The sequence below is a fragment of the Grampus griseus genome (assembly GCF_964374135.1).
Source record: "Grampus griseus genome assembly, chromosome: Y".
Lineage (NCBI taxonomy): Eukaryota > Metazoa > Chordata > Mammalia > Artiodactyla > Delphinidae > Grampus > Grampus griseus.
In genome coordinates this window covers 17465513-17486276 of record NC_139016.1, presented here as the reverse complement: position 1 = coordinate 17486276, position 20764 = coordinate 17465513, and the positions used below count along the sequence as shown (strand labels likewise).

General features: G+C 45.5%; 1 protein-coding gene across 1 annotated transcript; it reads right to left on the bottom strand.

The window, feature by feature from the left end:
• Positions 1 to 3449: 3449 nt before the first annotated feature.
• On the bottom strand, positions 3450 to 20487 carry LOC309817757 (ubiquitin-like modifier-activating enzyme 1). Its single transcript, XM_082647037.1, is given in 28 exon segments — positions 3450 to 3712; positions 3716 to 3734; positions 3893 to 3993; positions 4098 to 4199; positions 4533 to 4724; positions 4848 to 4940; positions 5172 to 5293; positions 7032 to 7218; positions 7342 to 7416; positions 8078 to 8273; positions 8495 to 8559; positions 10229 to 10425; positions 10549 to 10714; positions 13182 to 13337; positions 13670 to 13750; positions 13841 to 13945; positions 14065 to 14241; positions 14365 to 14511; positions 14599 to 14696; positions 16572 to 16665; positions 16669 to 16704; positions 16820 to 16910; positions 17143 to 17249; positions 17891 to 18025; positions 18120 to 18288; positions 18392 to 18450; positions 18573 to 18744; positions 20381 to 20487. Coding segments are annotated over 27 exon segments (3201 nt in total). The 5' UTR covers positions 18690 to 18744; positions 20381 to 20487; the 3' UTR covers positions 3450 to 3598.
• Between the last annotated feature and the right edge of the window lie 277 nt (positions 20488 to 20764).

Below are 20764 nucleotides of genomic sequence, written 5' to 3'. Positions count from 1 at the left end.
CTGCTATGAGAATTGCTACTGCAGCTTTCTTTTGATTGACATTTGCATGGAATACCTTTTCCCATCCCCTTACTTTCAGTCTGTATGTGTCTCTACGTCTGAAGTGGGTCTCCTGTAGACAGCATATATATGGGTCTTGTTTTTGTATCCATTCAGCCACTCTGTGTCTTTTGGTGTGAACATCTAATCCATTTACATTTAAAGTAGTTATCGATATGTATGTTCCCATTTCCATTTCTTAATTGTTCTGGGTTTGTTATTGTAGGTCTTTTCCTTGTCTTGTATTTCTTGCCTAGAGAAGTTCCTTTAGCATTTGTTGTAAAGCTGGTTTTGTTGTGCTGAACTCTCTCAGTTTTTTGCTTGTCTGTAAAGGTTTTAATTTCTCCATCAAATCTGAATGAGATCCTTGCTGGGTAGAGTAATCTTGGTTGCAGGTTTTTCTCCTTCATCACTTTAAGTATGTCCTGCCACTCCCTTCCGGCTTGCAGAGTTTCTGCTGAAAAATCCGCTGTTAACCTGATGGGGATTCCCTTGTGTGTTATTTGTTTTTTTTTTCCCTTGCTGCTTTTAATATGTTTTCTTTGTATTTAATTTTTGACAGTTTGATTAATATGTGTCCTGTCGTGTTTCCCCTTGGATTTATCCTCGATGGGACTCTCTGTGCTTCCTGGATTTGATTAACTATTTCATTCCCCATATTATGGAAGTTTTTAGCTATAATCTCTTCAAATATTTTCTCAGTTCCTTTCTTTTTCTCTTCTTCTTCTGGGACCCCTATAATTCGAATGTTGGTGTGTGTAATGTTGTCCCAGAGGTCCCTGAGACTGTCTGCAATTCTATTCATTCTTTTTCTTTATTCTGCTCTGCAGTAGTTATTTCCACTACTTTATCTTCCAGGTCACTTATCCATTCTCCTGCCTCAGTTATTCTGCTATTGATCCCTTCTAGAGTACTTTTAACTTAATTTATTGTGTTTTTCATCATTGCTTGTTTCTTCTTTAGTTCTTCTAGATCTTTGTTAAATGTTTCTTGCATTTTCTCTATTCTATTTCACAGATTTTGGATCATCTTTACTATCATTATTCTGAATTCTTTTTCAGGTAGACTGCCTATTTTCTCTTCATTTGTTAGGTCCGGTGGGTTTTTACCTTGCTCCTTCATCTACTCTTTTTCTGTCTTCTCATTTTGCTTATCTTCCTGTGTTTGGGGTTTCCTCTTTTCAGGTTGACGGTTCATATTTCCCATTGTATTTGGTGTCTCCCCCCAGTGGCTAAAGTTGGTTCAGTAGGTTGTGTTGGCCTCCTGGTGGAGGGGACTAGTGCCTGTTTTCCCGTGGATGAGTCTGTATCTTGTGTTTCTGGTGGGTAGGTCCACGTCTGGTGGTGTGTTTTGGGGTGTCTGTGGACTTATTATGATTTTAGGCAGCCTGTCTGCTAATGGGTGGGGTTGTCTTCCTGTCTTGCTAGTTGTTTGGCATAGGGTGTCCAGCACTGTAGCTTGCTGGTCGTTGAGTGAAGCTGGGTGTTGGTGTTGAGATGGAGATCTCCGGGAGATTTTTGCCGTTTTATATTATGTGGAGCTGGGAGGTCTGTTGTGGACCTGTCCTGAAATTGGCTCTCCCACCTCAGAGGCACAGCCCTGATGCCTGGCTGGAGCACCAAGAGCCTGTCCTCTACACGGCTCAGAAAAAAAGGGAGAAAAAATAGAAAGAAAGAAGAAAGAAGGAAAGAAAGAAAGAAAGAGAGAGAGAGAAAGAAAGAAAGAAAGAAAGAAAGAAAGAAAGAAAGGAAGGGGATAAAATAAAATAAGATAAAATAAAATAAATGTATTAAAATACAAAAATATTAAGAAAAAAATTTTTAAGTGAAAAAAAAACAAAAACGGAAGGACAAATGGTGAAAGCAAAGCTATACAGACAAAATCTCACACAGAAGCATATACATACACACAAAAAGAGGAAAAGGGGAAAAAATCATAAATCTTGCTCCCAAAGTCCACCTCCTCAATTTGGGATGATTCGTTGTCTATTCAGGTATTCCACAGATGCAGGGTACATCAAGCTGATTGTGGAGCTTTAATCCACTGATTCTGAGGCTGCTGGGAGAGATTTCCCTTTCTCTTCTTTGTTCTCACAGCTCACAGGGGCTCAGCTTCGGATTTGGCCCCGCCTCTGCGTGTAGGTCGCAGGAGGGCGTCTGTTCTTAGCTCAGACAGGACGGGGTTAAAGGAGCCGCGGATTCTGGGTCTCTGGCTCACTCAGGCCAGGGGAGGGAGGGGCACGGAGTGCTGGGCGGGCCTGCGGCGGCAGAGGCCAGCGGGACGTTGCACCAGCCTGCGGCGCGCCGTGCGTTCTCCCGGGGAAGTTGTCCCTGGATCCCGGGACGCTGGCAGTGGCAGGCTACACGGGCTCCCGGAAAGTGGGTGTGGATAGTAACCGGTGCTTGCACACAGGCTTTTTGGTGGCGGCAGCAGCAGCCTTAGTGTCTCATGCCCGTCTCTGGGGTCCGCGCTGTTAGCCGCGGCTTGCGCGCGTCTCTGGAGCTCCTTTAAGCAGCGATCTTAAACCCCTCTCCTCGTGCACCAGGAAACAAAGAGGCAAGAAAAAGTCTCTTGCCTCTTCGGCAGGTCCAGACTTTTCCCCGGACTCCCTCCTGGCTAGCCGTGGTGCACTAACCCCTGCAGGCTGTGTTCACGCCGCCAACCCCAGTCCCCTCCCTGTGCTCCGACAGAAGCCCGAGCCTCAGCTCCCAGCCGCACCCACCCGGGCCGGTGAGCAGACCAGCCTCTCGCTCTGGTGAGTGCCAGTCAGCACTGACACTCTGTGCGGGAACCTCCCCGCTTTGCCCTCCGCACCCGTTGCTGTGCTCTCCTCCGCGGCCCCAAAGCCCCCTGCTCCACCTCCCGCAGTCTCCGCCCGCAAAGGGGCTCCTCGTGTGTGGAAGCCTTTCCTCCCTCACAGCTCCCTCCCACTGGTGCAGGTCCCGTCCCTATTCTTTTGTCTCTGTTTTTTCTTTTTTTCTTCTGCCCTATCCAGGTATGTGGGGACTTTCTTGCCTTTTGGGATGTCTGAGGTCTTCTGCCAGCGTTCAGTAGGTGTTCTGTAGGAGTTGTGTCACGTGTAGATGTATTTCTGGTGTATCTGTGGGGAGGATGGTGATCTCTGCGTCTTACTCTTCCACCATCTTCCTCAACTCCCCCTCTATTTCTTTTTAAACAGAGAGGACAAAGGAAAAAATTGCAAACCAATGATTTACCAGAACAGTTGGATTTAATCTTTTCTCATAAGCTTGGATGTGAGGTGAATTCCATGCTGGTGCGGAGAGGCTGAGCCTTTTGTATTATCACCTGAACCTACAGAGCTAAAGAAAGACTGGTCTTTCTCACAGACAACAGGATACAGGCCTTTGACCAAAGAAGGATATGACACACTCGGATTAATAACTCTTTATTAAGAATTCCAACTCCAAACATTAGAAAGCAGCAACAACAACAACAAAAAGTTCTCAGAAGAACTTAAGGCTCAGCGTTGGCCACAACTATGAGAGAAACGGAAATAGATTGACTTGACTGAGAATGAGGTAGGTGGGTGTAGAGGGGATCAGCGAATGGTGTATCGTACATAGGGGACCTCCACACCCTCGCCGCTCTCGTCGTTGCAGCACAGCTCAAGCACCAGTGCTTGAATGTGGTGTCCCAGCTTTTGCTTTGATACTCATCTCACTATTGCTGTCATCCTGGGGTGAGGAAAAAGAGGGTCAGGGAAGTAGAAAGAGAGGAAAGGACTTACGGAGACAACTAAAGTAAGGAGAACAGTGAACATGAGTCGCATAGCTAGCTGATGCTTCCCACCCCAGGCAGCACCTGTTTCTGCTTTCCCACTGGCCCGACTCACGGCTGATCCAACTGTTCCTTGAGCTTGCTTGCTGTCATGAAAAAGGAGTAGAGCATGGATCTACCTTGGCACAGCATGGTGATCTCTAACTTGTGCTCTGTCTGAAGAGGGTGGAAAGGAGGAGGGGCAACAGTGTCACTGGGATGGACAGTACCAGTAACCTGGGCAACCAACACCACAGGTGCAGTGAGTGAAAGGGCCCTACCTTAAAGTAGTCAAGGAACTGCTTGAGGGTCATCTCTTCACCATTAGGCTGCAGCCCCTGGACCTCAAAGCGATCCCACAATGTCCACTGCTGGTTATAGTACTGTGGGACAAAGCACAGAGTAAAGCACAAAGAGTAAAACGGGAGCAAGCCCAGATCATATGCTCCTCTTTATTTCACAAACATGCCAGTTCCATTCCTACTTTGCACAGGTTCAACCAATGAACAAAGGATACACAAAATTAAAGAAAGCCTCTCACCAGAGCCAGTTCTACGGAGATAAGATACACACAACCTCTACACACACACACACACACACACACACACACACACACACACACACACACACACACACACACACACACACACACACACACACACACAGTCATTCACTGATGGGCAACACCAAAGGTTTCTGTAAAAGCAAGCCCTTACCTGGTGATGGTGTGGGGCAAGGGGCTCAGAGAAGCTGAAAAAGGGCAGGGCCAAGTTGATGAAGCTGTTCTTATAGGACTCAAGCTCTTGGTGTCCCTGCACCACCTTGTACAGCTCCAGACATGCAAGGCCAACTATAGCTGCTGTGGTTGTGGCAATGGCTGGAATGATCTTCCCTGCAATCAACTTGCTCTGTAACGCAGAAGGTGATGAGCAGATGTAGTTGTTAGAGATGTTCAAGGTCTACAGAAGAGGTCAAATGTGGCAGACTCGAACTTGGAAAATGGTGCAAGCTTAGGTCTAGACTATTGTTACCTTATGCCGGTCAGCAGGGGGAATGTTATAGTTCTCCGCCCGGAGACTGGATGCAGCCACAACGAAATCCATGTGAAAGTTGCTGTCATCATCCTATTGTGAGTGGAGACAGAGGAAGAACAGGAGAGACAGAGTTAAAGGAAAAAAAGGTTTCCTGGATACTGGGGACTGAGGTATATTCACCTCAATTACCTGCCGGACCAGCCAAATACTGGCCCAGACCACAAAAGATAATTGGGCCATGTGGCAGGCCTGTAATCCCCACAAAAGCTTAGGATGGCTCAGCCCGTCCTCCTACGCTGTTGAAGGTCCCCATCACAGCACCTTCTCAAAGTTGATGGGGTACATCTTGAACCCAGGGAGGCTCTCTGGGCTGGGCAGCATGGCCTTGAGCTCCTGCAGGCGGTTATCATCGGCGGAAAGGGAGGTCATAATACATGTTAGTCCTTAGATACATGTTAGATCCCAGGCCAGGGTCTGAGGTGAAAGCAGGAGTCCAGGGTGGGGCAGAGATGTTCAGGCAGATAAAGGATTTGAAAAGGAGAGACATCGTGGGAAAGAGTAAAAAGAAGGGGGAAAGACAGGGCAGAAAACACCTCAGAAAAGAAAAAGGCAGACAGGTGTGTGGGACATGGAGATATATCTAGAGACACTGAGGGAAACAGATAAAGCCACTAAGAAAGGATGTACACAGCAGCACTAATCGTAAGAGGTATGAGGTGAAAGCAACAGAAGTTGTTCACTGATGAATGAGTGGATAGAAAAACGTGATCTATCCATCCAATGAAATATTAAGCCTTAAAAATCCATTCAATGAAATATTAAGCCTTCCAAAATGGAAGTCTACTATATCTAAAGACGGTTAAGATGGTAAATCTTTTGTGTTTCTTACCACATTTTAAAAAAAAAGGATGTCAACGAGAACATAACTGAAAGAGAGAGACATAGAGAGAGAAAGGGAGACATGAAGGAAGATATAAGGGAAAACAGGAGACAGAGGGATAAAAGATACAGAAAGGGGCACTGGGGGAAAATGCACAGACAGCAAAGAAGAGAGTAATATGAAATGGGATAAACCTGAGAAAATTTGAAGAGGGGGACCAAGGGGAATAAAGGTGAAGATTAAGAGAATGTACAGAGAATGAGAAAGTACAAAATACCTGAAAGGGAGACACGTAGGGAGATATATAAAGAAAATATAAGAAGAGGAACATGAGAGAGTAGTTATTTGGGACGGGAAATATGGGAGATATATGAGGAGGGGAGACATACACAGACGAAGAAATTGAAGCATATATACAAAGAAGATAAAATGTAGAGGAAGACTTACAGAGCATGAGACAGGATAGGGGAGAGGGAGGGAAATTTGAGTTGGGGGGTAGTTATAGATGGAGAGATGAGGAGGGCTATCTAGAGAGGGAGATGAGGAAAGATACATGGAGGTTAAAAATAGGGTAGGCCTTCCCTGGTGGCGCACTGGTTGAGAATCTGCCTGCCAGTGCAGGGGACACGGGTTCGAGCCCTGGTCTGGGAGCATCCCACATGCCGCGGAGCAACTGGGCCCGTGAGCCACAACTACTGAGCCTGCGCGTCTGGAGCCTGTGCTCCGCAACAAGAGAGGCCGCGACAGTGAGAGGCCCGCGCACCACGATGAAGGGTGGCCCCCGCTCACCGCAACTAGAGAAAGCCCTTGCACAGAAGCGAAGACCCAACACAGCCAAAATAAATACATAAATTAATAAAAAAAAAATAGGGTAAAGAGGCATACCAAAGGAAGGTGGGGAGGAGGATGAGGAGATCTATAATGAAATGAACCAAGGAAGAAATCAAGGCAGAGAGGCTACTGGTAAAGATCCTATCCATTTGTCCCTGCATATGAACACAAAAAGAAACAGAGGAAAGAACAAAACAAAGCAAACACACACACAGAAAAGAGATGGACAGCTGGTGCACCTGAGAGAGAAAGAGTGGGAAGAACAAAGTAGTAGCGCATCAGAGAATTTGCCTCAACCAACCAGCCTTATTTTAAATTGGAAGAAGCAAGCACCAGAGGACAGTGTGGATAAATCTCAGGCCTGAGATCTCAGAGCAGAGCCAGTGGCAGAACACAAGTACAGAGGAGGCTTGCATAGATAGGTGATAAGTAGGATGCTAGCTCTAGGCCAACCAGTTAAACACCCTCACCAACACAGGAAGTGGTCTGCAGCTCCTGGTCAGAAACATGGATCTTGACACCAGACTTCGGGGTGAACTCAGGGACTTGCACAGACTGAATGAGTATGGTCACAGCAGCTCGGTCCTGAGAGCCCCTCAGCCCATAGGTCTGGGCAAACAGGTTGGCAGCAGCTATCACGTAGTCCAGATGCAGGGGCTAAGAGAAGGCAAGGTATGGAGGGGTAAGCATATCAGTACTCACCTAAGGAGCCGCAGCCTCCTTCCCATCCACGTACCCACATTGTACCCGACTGTAGGAGACCCGAGGGAGGAGACTTACATTGCTGACATCAAAGATGAGCGGGTGTGGACAGCGCTTAGGCCCAGACCAGAAAGGGGCTCCTGAGCTTGTAAGCTAGGAAAACAGAACGATTGGGGGGAGTGGGACCTGAGAGGAGAGGTCTTTCTGATAATTGTCACTCTTCATTTTCAAGCCCGGAAGTCCCAACTTAGTATATCGCTGGGCACTCACTTTGTGCCAGACACAGAGCTATTTATGAAAATTTTATGGATTGCCAGGCATGTACTAACATGATTAATTTATTAACTTAATAAATATCAATTAGCCCTCATAAAACTCTCATGAAATTAGGTCACCATTATTCCTACGTCCTACGTGAGGATACTGAGGTACAGAGAGGAAATACATGATTAGTCCCAATATCAAATGCAGTTGAGACTTGAACTCACCTAGGTCCTGTGCTCTTAACACCAAAACTTCTCTTCTACAATCTCTGTAGCCCTGACTGGGAATCTGGAATGACTCATCTCATGTCTAAGGGAAACAGGTACCAAGTATCTCGCTTGAGAGAACAGGGATGGGCAGGTAGAGGAGAGAGGTTGGGAGGAACAGGTCTTTGACTTCAAAAATCACTCGCTTAATCATTTTATGAGATCTCTGGGACTTGGTGGGCTTGCCACAACTGGATTAACTGCAATGAATCATGTCAAAAGCGTGTAGCAAACTGCTTCCAGTAAGCCTATTCTGACAAACGGACCCCACGAGAGTGTAATACCAGGTTCGGAGGAAAGTTGTGCAGCAGCTGCCTGATGTTGTTGGAGTACTGGGTGTGCCAGTGGTAGTAAGCCCAGGTCACAGAGTCAGCCCACGTATATGGCCGCTGAAGCACCAGGCTGCGCTGCACAGCCTCCAGCACCTCCAGGCGTTGGGTGCCTTCCAGGTACAGTGTTTGCTCCACAAACGTTGAATCTCTATCTAGAATTAGAGGGGACACAAACTCAGAATTACACAGTGATCCCAGAGTGAGCTTAACTCCGTGAAAAGTCAGTGCTGACTCCCAAAGTTATAAGGCCCAAGGAATCATTAGTTTATTCGAAAAGTAGGCCAGGTCCTAAGTGTTACACTGGTTACAGAATGCTCTGACTGACAGGCAGGAGACAGGGTGAGCGAGGATTTGGACAGACCTACTCACATTAGGTACTGGTTGACGTTTTCTGCTGGCTGCTTGAAGAGACCTTCAAACTCATCCCGAGCCCACTGCAGACAGAGCAAATAAACACTACGTGGGTTATCGGAAACAAATAAGTTTCTGTAGGCATTAGGAACACCATCAGGAAATAGAGCAAATAGGAAGAGCATGGCTGCTATGGGAGAAGAGAGGAAGGAAGCCCTCCCAATGTGGCTCCTCAAACTTGTCAAAACCCCACCACTTCAATTTAAAAACCAATGATCTTAATCTGGGCAGAGGTTAACACACAAGTGTACATTCATGCAGAATTTATTAAGATGTACACCTTACCCTAGATAATGTCAGGCCTCAATAAAAGAAAAAGTTCACACCAAGAATAAAACATGAACGATCTCTATGCAGGTTCTGGGGACTGGTCAGCAAGTACGATAGAGGTTTGCCCCCTGAGAATTAGGAGGTCGATAAATAGTCACTGGTGAAGTGATCTGGAGCGTCTTGATGCTGGAAATCCAGGTTCAAATGCCAGCTCTGCCACAGTTTTGTGACCATCAGGATATCTTCACTTGTGTATCCTCATTTCAAAAACATACACTGTAACAGTAAAACTACACCTCATGGAGTTAACAGGAAATAAGCAAACATGTACACATTTAAAGCTTACTTTGAAAGTCACAAGGACATACTGAGTGTAAATGCTTTACAGAAGTCCTGTGAGAGTTACTACTATCATTCCAATTTTACAGATAAAGAATCTGAAGCATGAAGAGGTTAAGTCCAAGGGCACGTAGTATATCTGTTTTTAAAGCCTTTTTATTGGCCTTTCTGCATGCTGGGTAGAGAGAACCATAACCTAGTAGAGGTTTTATACATATAGAAATGAACACACACACACAAACACATCTCTTTCTCTCTCCGTCACTCTCTGTATCTACACACACACACACACACACACACACACACACACACACACACACACACACACACCGCCCCCCCCCCCAACGTGGGATGTATGGACAGGGCGAAAGACACATACTGAACTGAGTCCACAAGTATAAACTCCTCCATTCTGGAAGGAAAAGTGACACACTGAACTGTTACTGCTCATTTTCTTCCTGTTCCCATACTTCCTAAACATAGCCTCAAAGACTGCATTAAGAATCATTTTGATAAAATGATGGTTATTTGTGGTTTGAAAGGGGACTGTAATTAGGGCCAAGTTCTGAGGGCCAGTTAATGGGGTGCTTTTACTTTGTCAATCTACATGATAGGTATGCTGTTCTGCATGTATGTGTACTATATAAACACAACTATGCTGACAAGCTATTAAACATATTTTGGGAAACAATTAGAAAATTAGTCCTAAATACGGACTTAATACTAGAGATATTTAAATAACTAGCAGAGATGATATTAAGTTAATTTTGTTCAACAAGAAAATAGTATCCTGTATACAAAGAAAAATACCCTCACTTTTTAGATACACACTTCTTACATAAAGTACTTTACATGGTATAAATAATACTTCCCTGTATGTTTCCAAAATAAAAATTTCAAGTTAAAAAAAAATCATTTTGAAAAGCTTAGGCTGCTAGGTTTAAAGTGAGTGAAGGAGAGTTAAAGAGAGGGCAGATGTTACAAACACTGAGGCTTCATCATCTGAATAACAAGAGTTTGGCATCTGAGACACTGTCCAGGTACCTATCTGTTCCACCTCTTTCTCCCTGCAAGGCTGATCACCTGCAAAGTGTGCTCGATGGCATTCGGGAAGTTCTTCAGCGTGCAGATGGGGATGGACTTCTCAGGAGGGTCCTGGCTGGAGCTGTATGACTCTGTCAGGAAGGGGATAACCACTTGCACATTACGCTTGGTACCCAGTGTGCCTGACTCCAGAAGTGGCTTACGGTAGTACACACAGCAGCGGTCCATATATGTGCCTGTGAGAAAGTTGCAGCAGGTGAGGGTGGGGAAAATAACAACAGGATAGGACACGGTGACACACACTCCCTAAAACAACACACATTACTCTCCCGTCATCCTCACCCACCCCCAAAACTCACGGGCATCCACATTGTCCAAGGCATTGGCCACACCATCCAGGTTTTGGAAGAAGTTATCATCATACACACGCTCTGTGTGAGGGCCCACACAGTTCTGATGGCTCATCACCCGGATGTGTGGATTTATCTGCCTCACAGGTGCAGCAGCTGTATCAGACTTCAATTTCTGGGTAGGGATGGAGAAACAGAACTGTCATTCATATAATCACCCAACAAAACATTACAGAGCTGTTCTGAAAACTGATTTACGTAATGATGCACAAGACCTAGGCTCTGAGGTCAGGACGCTCTGTGGTCTATGACAAATGCCACACAGCTTGGGCTGGGACAAATGGGGAATGGGGTGAATAAAAAAGGAAAACAGTGATACAATAGGAGACAATGGCTTGAGTATCTGTTCTTTTGTCTACCGAACATCCATTGTTGTTTTTAGTTACTAGCACCCGGAGTTGGAGTGCATTCACCCAAAGAAAACCAAGGTCCTCTGAAATTACAAAAACAAAAAGGATCCTCTGAAAGTCCAAGTCAGATCACATTCCTCTCCTTCTCAAAACCCTCTATTGATTCCCACTTTCACTAAGGGTGAAATGAGCTGGTCCCTATTACTTTTACAACCTTCTCTCTTACCACGGTCTGTCTCTGTCTCTATTCCTTAAACACAGCAGGCATATTCCAACCTCAAGGTTTTGCTCACACTGTTACCTTCACCTGGCATACTCTTCCCTGAGATTTCTTCCTCTTCTCGTATATCACCTTTAATTCTCTGTGGAAATACCACCTTTCCAATGAGGATTTCCTTTACCATACTGCAAACCACCCTCTCATGGCACTTCCAGTTCTTTATCTTGTTTTTCATTCTTGCCCCTACACAGTATTTTTCACCTTCTTATGTTCTAACCACATACTGTGCAATTGTATTTATTATTTGCTGTAGCAGTTGCCCAAAATAACGATCTTAAAAAGACGTTGTTTTTTTTTTTTATGTGATGCACAGCTATCAAGATTTCCTACATTAGACATTTAAACTCAGAAAATGTTAAAATATTATTACTCCATTTAAAAATGGAGGGGCTTCCCTGGTGACACAGTGGTTGAGAATCTGCCTGCTAATGCAGGGGACTCGGGTTCAAGCCCCGGTCTGGGAGCATCCCACATGCCGCGGAGCAACTAGGCCCGTGAGCCACAACTACTGAGCCTGCGCGTCTGGAGCCTGTGCTCCGCAACAAGAGAGGCCGCGGTAGTGAGAGGCCCACGCACCACGATGAAGAGTGGCCCCTGCTTGCCACAACTAGAGAAAGCCCTCGCACAGAAACGAAGACCCAACACAGCCAAAAATAAATTAATTAATTAATATAAATGGAATGATTCCATTATGTAGTACAAACTTTATGAAAAAATCTCCAATACAAAACTTTAATGACAGGAGTCAAACTGTATTTACAGTTTTGCAAATATAAGTTCCATAATATCTTAGAAGATAGCTGAACTTTCATTATCTACTGCCTTTAATCTATTACATGTTTTGCTTGAAAGATGTGAGGGATATCCAGCCTTACAAAAAAATGTTTCAATAACATTTTCAGATGACTGTTGATATTTTTCAAAAAGTACATCAAAACTTGACAAGTGATAGTACTTTAAAGTTTAGTTGCAAGATGAAATACTGAATCCACATCAATAGCCACTGTCTTTCTACGTTTTTGAATGGTTCTTTAGTTAATGCACAATTCTGTATCATCATGAATTGGTCTGGTCATTTGGTAAATACTGTGTCTTTGGGTTAGGGACAGCCTCCTAGAGCAGAGTGGAAAATTACCCTTTCACCTGATAAAATGAGGATAAAAGGGACACGATGTCTCAGTATTCTTAAAACAGTTGTAATCTTTTGGACTTGAGGAAAGAGTGCTGCCAACCTCCACTGCATTTGAGAATCTCTCATTTACTATGTCTTCTCACTAGACAAAAGCAGAAACCGTTCTTTTGCTATCTTATATATTCTAACTGCTTACGTAGTACCTAGTATGTTCATGATAAAATGAAAGGAAAGATAAACACTGGGCAGGCAAAAATAACACTCAGCTTTACAGAAGACTTCCCAGATAGATCCCTCTATAACCTAGCTTCTATAGTTCCACATTAGCCGTAACCAAAGGCAAAAACATGGGTGGGGACAGGTGTAAACTCACAAATGAAAGTTCTCAATAAACAGCTGCTGGAAGAAAGACTGAATGGTAGAGAAAAAGAAATAAGGGAAGAACTGAAGGAAAGAGAGAAACAAAAACGTCCTAAGGCGGGCTTCCCAGGTGGTGCAGTGGTTGAGAGTCCGCCTGCCGATGCAGGAGACATGGGTTCGTGCCCCGGTCCGGGAAGATCCCACATGCCGTGGAGCAGCTGGGCCCGTGAGCCATGGCCGCTGAGCCTGCGCGTCCGGAGCCTGTGCTCCGCAACGGGAGAGGCCACAACGGTGAGAGGCCAGCATACAGCAAACACACACACACACACACACACGCACACACACACACACACACACACACACACACACACGTCCTAAGGCAATAAGACAGATAACAAGAAAAAGACAGGAGAAAAGTGAGAAACAAAGCTCAATTACTTACCATGTCCATTCCACTCACCCTGATATCCCAAGGCCGGAACAGAAACTGTCGATTCAGATTGGATTTTTCTATGGTGTCCATGTCTGTAATGGTGACTGCCCCGCCCTCCCCGCAGCCTAGCCCAATCATGGCAAAGTTCTTGAGCAGCTCACAGCCAACGGCCCCCACACCCACCTGGGAGGTGGCCAAGAAGAGAGGCAGAAGATGGTTAGGGTCACTGGCCTAACAAAGCCACTCACCAGTCCTCACTCCCCCTGGAGACGGCAAGAGGGGGTAAGAGGATCTACTACTGCATATTTAAGTCCCAGGGCCATAAAAATCCATGGTCATCTAAGGAAAGAGGCACAAGACTGGGGAATAAAGGACCTGGTATGAAGAAAATGGAGAAAGGGATAAGATGAGGGTACAACCAAACACCCTCCCTTGTAAGCCAAGAGGAGACTCCAGAAGAGGTGGCCAGAGGCTAGGGGACATAAAGGTAGCTTTTGACCAAAAGGATCTCTCAGCAAGAAGTATCTCTGCTTGCCCAGCTTCTCTTGCAGGCCAGAGCCAAATACAGCCACCTGCCCATCATAACGGTTCTGGCACTGAGTCATGTGAAGAGAAGAGAGGGTTAGAGAAAAGGCACCTTAAAAAGAACCACAATAATGCCTTCTCCATGGGCCCCAATCACATACTGGAAGGCACGTGTCCTCTGTAAGGGCCTCTTGGTCCTCAGGGAGACACTCAATGGCATCAAAGTACAGCCACTGCATAACAGGCATAAACTTTCCAGAGCAGGCCTGAGGAGGGGGTAAGAAAGAGGAAGTGATCACTGGTTAATCAGAGCTGGACAGCAAGCAGCAGGGCCAGGAAGGAACCTGGCCCACTCCCAGCACTGTCCTTCTCCACTCGCACTGACCTTCATAACCTCCTGGGCAGCCACGCCCCCAATGAAGGAATTTATGAGTGCCAGATCCCCAGTAGCCACGTAAGCCAGCTTCCGGATGAGGTCTTCATCCAGACTCTTTTGCTGCACTGCTGGCAGAGCTCGAGCATCCACAGCCTGTGCTAGGGTCACCAGTTCCGTTGCATCCTCCTGGAAGGAGAAAAAGAACAATCACACCGCTGTGGGGAGAGGGAGAGGTAGAAAAACTAAATAGATGAAGAGGCATAGTGGAGCTTTGGTTCAAGGACCTGGCTGGCTTGCTCACCCATCTACCTCATTGTGGGGCTGAGGGGGCTGGCCATGCTGGGCACAGAACTGGTGCAGGGCCTGGAAGCCAAAGTGCAGCTGAGGAGGGCGAGAATACTTGGCAAAATCTGTTATCACGAAGTCTGGCTCTGCCAGTGAGGTGGGCAAGGATTTCTGTGGAGAGCAAGATATCAGAATGAAAAAAGTAAAAAACGTAGAGATGCCTGGAACCCTACAGCACACCCTCCTGCTCATACTCACAAAGCTTATCTCCTCAGTTACTTTGATCTGACTGACAACGCCTCCACAGACATAGTCAGAGAAATTGGAGGTATCACAGATACTAAAGGTGTAGGGACCTGGGGGATGAACAGAATGAAGGGTTATCTGTCAATTCATTCCTTCCCAAGACCAACAGCACTATCAAAACAGGAATGGGAAAACCTCCCACTCCCTTCCTCCCCTAACCCCCTCCCCCATACAGTGGGAGTTTGGAGTTAACAGATGTAAGCTATTATATACAGAATGGATAAACAACAAGGTCCTACTGTAGAGCACGGAACTCTGTTCAGTATCCTGAGATAAACCATCATGGAAAAGAATATGAAAAAGAATGTATATATAGATAACTGAGTCCCTTTGCTGTAAAGCAAAAAGTAACACAACATTAAACATTAAATCAACTATCCTTCAACTAAGAAATATAAATAAGGTATAGTACATCATAAAAAAAACAACAAAAACACAACGCTGATTTCTTCAGACAGCACAGGTACCCTATGTCTAAATGCCACTCTAGAGAAAAAGAAGTAAGCCCTGAAAGGATCCAATGGCAGCTACATAATTTCTCTAGAACAAACTCAAAAATAGTAAAGGAACACAAAACACAACTCCAAAAAACTAACATTCACAATTACCTTCCATCCATCAAAACTTACCAGAACACGGATCTGTGGCTTTAGTTTTCATCAAATTTGTAAATTTTTGGCCATTATTTCTTCAAAACCTCTTTCGGCCCACCCCTTTGTTGGGAATTTCTTTGACATGTGAAATATATTTATAATAGTTGTTTTAATGTTCTTGACCAGTGCTCTGACATAACAGATGTGATTAACAAAATTAACACACAAGAAAAAATCAGGAGATTTAACAAAGTAGAAGAAACTATCCGAAATACAACGAAGAGTGGGAGAAAAAGACAAAAGAGTCAAGTGGCTTAATATACATGTAATTCGAGTTCTGGAAAGAGATAATGCGGTGGCAGTGAGCTGCGAAAGTAATATTTTCAAAAAAAATTATGGCCAGAAATTTTCCCAATTTGATAAAACTATAAACCCATAGTTAATATAAATTTAATAACTGCAAAAGAGACATGGAGAAAACTATACTAATGTATATCATAATCCCATTGATTAAGATCAGTGATAGAGAAAATAAGCACATTAGATACAGAAAAACAAGGATAAGAATAGCAGACTTCCTGTGGAAAATAAGGCAGGAAAGACAATAGAGCAGTATCTTTAAAGCAATGAAATCTAAAATGCTACACTCTGTAAAAACAACTTTCAAAAACACAGGCAAAATGAGATTTCAAGCATTAAAAAGCTAAAAGAATCACCACCAGCAGATCCCATTCCACAACATACATTAAAGGCTTTCTTTGGCAGAAGAAAAATGGCATCAGATGCAAATGTAGAGCCACAGAAAAGTATACTGGAAATGGTGATTATGTGGGTAAAAACAAACTTTCTTAAATCTTTTCAACAATATAACTGTGAAGTCAAAAATAATGTATTGAGAAGTTTATGGCATACACAAAATATACGACGACAGCAAATGGTGAACCAGAAAGTGGAAATATTTTGTTGTAAGTTTTTCTTTAATATGTGCGGTGATGAAGTATTACTTAGAGATTGTTATACTATACATTCTAAAACGGTTTAAAGAAAGAAACAGATACAGTCAATGGGCCAAAAAATAATAATGGAATCAAATACTAGTGGTATAAACCTTTTCTGCCTGTAGCTCAGTTCACATGTCTTTATTAAGGCTACCTGGACACATCTCTTCTAAGTCCCAAGTCAGATTTCAGAGAGGCATCTCCTCTTGGACTTTGGTACAAGTCAAGACTACAGATATGTGTCACCTCTTGGGCTGTGGGTCAGCCCACACCACAGGGACAATTCTCTCTTTGATCTGGGCAACCATTTCTTGCCCCACCAGTCTTGGCATACCCAGGACTTCGATCTCTAGGGGAGAGATGCCATTGAGTTCATTCATGCCCTGAACTTCCATGAAGGAGACGAAGTCACCGCTCTCAAACCCGTGTCAGGCCTCATCCAGGCAGGTTACAACACCAGGGTTGTCCTGGTTGGAAGAGAAGTAAAGAAAGCCTCAGAGGTAGGATCAGGGTACCAGGAGCATAAAGGAGGACTATGGCTACCCACATGCCTGCCAGAACCCCTGGGGCCAATCTCCTTACCTTGGTAACCATAGAAATCATAGCACTGAGAGGCTGCTCCCCATTGGAATCCGTCAGGATCATCTCCTCTCCAAAGTCACAGAACAACTGCCTGTAAAAGGACACAACAGGACTGGTGCCTGAGACCCTTAGACATAGTGAATACTTCCTAAGAAAGCTTAGCCATCACTGCCCACAATCAGTGCTCGTGCCAACTGGGGAGAGGTGAACATGGAGAATGGAAAACCTGGTGGGCTGAGAGTAGCATTACGGCACTGGGAACCAGGGGGTCTTAGCCTGGGGCCTGGGAGGAGCTGGGGATAAAGGCAGAAGCAGGCACTCACCCAAACAGACCCCGAGTGTCTGCCACGACCAGCTTGATTCCACGGCTGTGACAAAACTCACCCACCCGCAGCTGGTCCTCCAAAGGAGAGTCGGTAAGGACCACCACCTGTAACAAGAAGGAAGCTCATGCAAAGGGACTGGCATTGGGGTGAAGGGAAATAAGAAAATAAAGGAGAAAGGCAGGCCAGGGGTTGGCAGAATGTCAGGACTAAAGCTTACTGGTTCAGACCTTTTCTACAAATATTTACAAAGTATGCATGTCATACTCAGTGAGGGTAAAACTCAATGAAGAGAAATATGAAACCCCACACTATGACAAGAAAAGTAAAGCAGTATTAGGAGGACGGAATTTGAAGACCAACTAATTCACTTATTTGAAAAACACCCATTCCTGCCTGCCTACAACCCTGCATGTCCTGGGAGTCGAACAACGGGTCACAGTCTGTTCCCAGTTAAAGTTTGGGTTTATCCCCAAATCCTACACTCATCTGCTTCAATTCTCAAATAAAACAAAACAGAACAAAGCAAAGCCTGCTCAGCGATGATTTGTAGGGAATCTTTGAATTCCCTTCCTTATTCACCAGGATAAGTTCCTACTGCTGCATCAGGAGTTCCAGTGCCCAAGTTCTCTGGGAAACCCCAGGGCAAGCACCCACAGGGCTGGTCCATTAAATAAATCCTGAGCAAACCAACCAGGAAAAGGATCTGAGAGTGTAAGTCAGGAGGCAGCGTGATGCTGCAACGTACCTGGAAACCACTAAGGAAGTCATCAACAAGGGCCCCAGTGTAGGTGGTGACGGGCACACAGCTGTTGAGTTCAGCAAGGTGGGGCTGTGATGCCTCAGCCCGGTTCTTACCGATGTCCTCCTCCCTTAGGTAGAACTACAAGGAGGTACAAGAAGGAAAGAAGTGAAGTGAATGCAGACACCAGGGGGTTTGGTGCTTGGGCAAGGGGAAGGGATCCAGGAACAGGTACCTGGGATGAGAGGTCAGCCCACTGGGCAGTGCCCTGGTCATGGAGGGTGACAGCTTTGACCCCACCAAGGATGATGTTCTTCGCAATCTCCACCCCTAGGCCCCGAAGGCCCGACACCAGCACAGTGGAAGTCTGGAGATGCTTCATAGCCTCATGGCCCAGGACATACCTGCCAGATTTGAAGGAGACTCTAGGTCAGGGCTTGGCCCACCCAACTCTATCCTCTCTGTGCCCCCCTCCTGCTTCGCATTCCCAGGCTCAGCCATACTCACAGCTGCCGGGAGTAAAGACCCTCATCTATGTCTGTTGCACTGCCTGTTTTTGGCATTCCCTAGGAATGGAGGGGAAAAGAGTTTCAGCAAGACAGCAAAAAAAAAAACGCTTAAATAAGAGGTACTTTCCCACCAACCACAATACCATCCCACCTCCAAGATTTAGGGAAAAGACACTCACGTTGGTCGGTTCTGATGGCACTTTGAACATTACAGAACACGCAGAAGGGCAATCAGAACTTGCTTTTGGATCAGGCCCAGACATACAACGTTTCTTCAATAGTGGCAAAGTGGACATCTTTAGACAAAGGAGCCAGATACGGGGAGGCTTTTCTCTTTTGTTAGTGGTAACTCTGGTGGAGAGAAAGACTTAAGTACTAGCATCCTCATTTCAAGAACGGAAACATGAAGACATGCTAGGTACTAGAGCTACTCTGAGAGGGAGGAAAGAGGAGGCTGAGCTCAGACAGTTGCTTTTCCCTAGGAATGGAGGATAAAAAGTTTCAGGAAGATAACAGACTAAAAGACTGAGTGAGCAGACACTGGCTAGATTGAGAAGTCTGGCTGGGCTTCTGTGACTAATGATGCAGAGCACCATGCAGGCTGAACAGATGCTGAGAAGGGGATCTAGTATGATGGAAGTGTGCTGGGGGAGGGGTTGTATGATAACGATATAGGGGCCTATGAGGCTGAAAGCAGAAGTTGAGGGCTTGTGAATGAAGATATTGGCAACTGGAAAGGCCCTAGGGGAGACTATAAGGCAAGATGTGGAGTAACAGGATCTTAAAAGAAGGTGGGAAAACCTGTTTGCTTTTGAATGCACAGGTAGAGCCCTGGGCAAGACTGTGAAGGTGAGTCTCTGATAGGGCTGGTGAGAACCAAAATTTGAAAGGGTCTATCAAATACTGGTGCAGGGGAGGATGTCTGCCAGATTATGTATCTGAAGAATTCCTACCTGGTATCTGGTCCCCCGGGAGCTTCTGAGAGAAGATACTTGGGATTATCTGCAAAGAATTCTGAGACGATGAAGAGGGGGGTATTTTCTAACAGCAGATATTGGGTTAGTAGTAAAGCATTTTAGTGAAGGACAAAGTTGGATTCGGAGGTGTTTTTGATGGAAAATGATAAAATGGAGTTTGGGAAGGTCGACGACTAAGTAGAAATGCTGGGTGTAGGAGCACTTCTTGAAGATGCCATAGGAAGGAAGGTCTTCAACGGCACGTAATAAAGGTCTATAAAGGGAAATGCTAAAACTATATATATATATATATATATATATATATTTTTTTTTTTTTAAGTAGAAATGCTGCGTACAGAGTGATCTCTGACAGATGAGACTACCAGGGTGAGATGTGAGGAAGGGGTCTCTGAGAACGAGTCAGGGTCTGTGGTATTCCATAGTGTTGTACTTTTTTAGCTCTGAAAGGTGATTAGGAGGAGGAAAAAAGGGAGTGAAGTGTGAGTAAAGATGTTAAGAGAAAGGTCTCTTTTAGGGAAATGAGAGGGAAACAGACATTGTCAGGGCTCCGGTTCCTCTTGGAAGCTGTGAGGATAGTAATTTTGGTTTAAGGTCTTCAATGTAATACACTGACTGGGAATATTGAATCTGGTGCTATAACAAGCTAGACCTGTGAAGGAATAAGGTTCTTGGCTAGAATTGTTGGACCCGAGACTCTAAAGGTAGGAACTGGGCCTCTGGATCCCTGAGGTCAGATTTCAGAACACAGGCAAGACAGAGTAACATCGGCTCCGCCCCAGCATCCGCCCCAATGCCGCCTCTCCAGCCCAGTTAGCCACCTCCAAGACCCTCCCGAAAAGCCTGCCCGGGGAGAGGTGCCGAGAAAGGCCGTTTGTTACAAATGCCCGTTCCCAGGGTCGCTCCGCCGCCAACTCCATGTGGAGCCGAAGCCAAGCCCGGCCGCCGCCCTCTTTTTACTCCTCCTCCCCCGCCGGCTGGCTGGAGGAGAGCTGCGGCCGCCGCAGGCTTACCCTCTTCCACTGACCACGCCTCCTTTACCTCAACCGCCGACATAAAATGGCGGCCGCTGAGCCGGAAGCCCAAACAAAAAGTTTGGTCCTGCTCGCCGTCGCACAGTGATTCGCAGTGAATCACTGGTGACGTCAGCAGCCCCTGGGAGACTCATTACTGAGTTCTGCCGTGTGCTGACGGCAGAAGGAAGACAGCTCCACCTAGTGGCTGCATTCAGTAAAATGGGTATAAACTGAAACACGCGTAGTTACATCGCTGAATCACTCTGAGGGAAGACAGCAAGCAAGAGAAGTCAAGACTTTTGTTCTCGAATTACACAAGACACTAGGTGTTAAGGGACTTCCTGAGTAGAAGTCCGTGCCGAAAGAGACTTGCAACAGAGG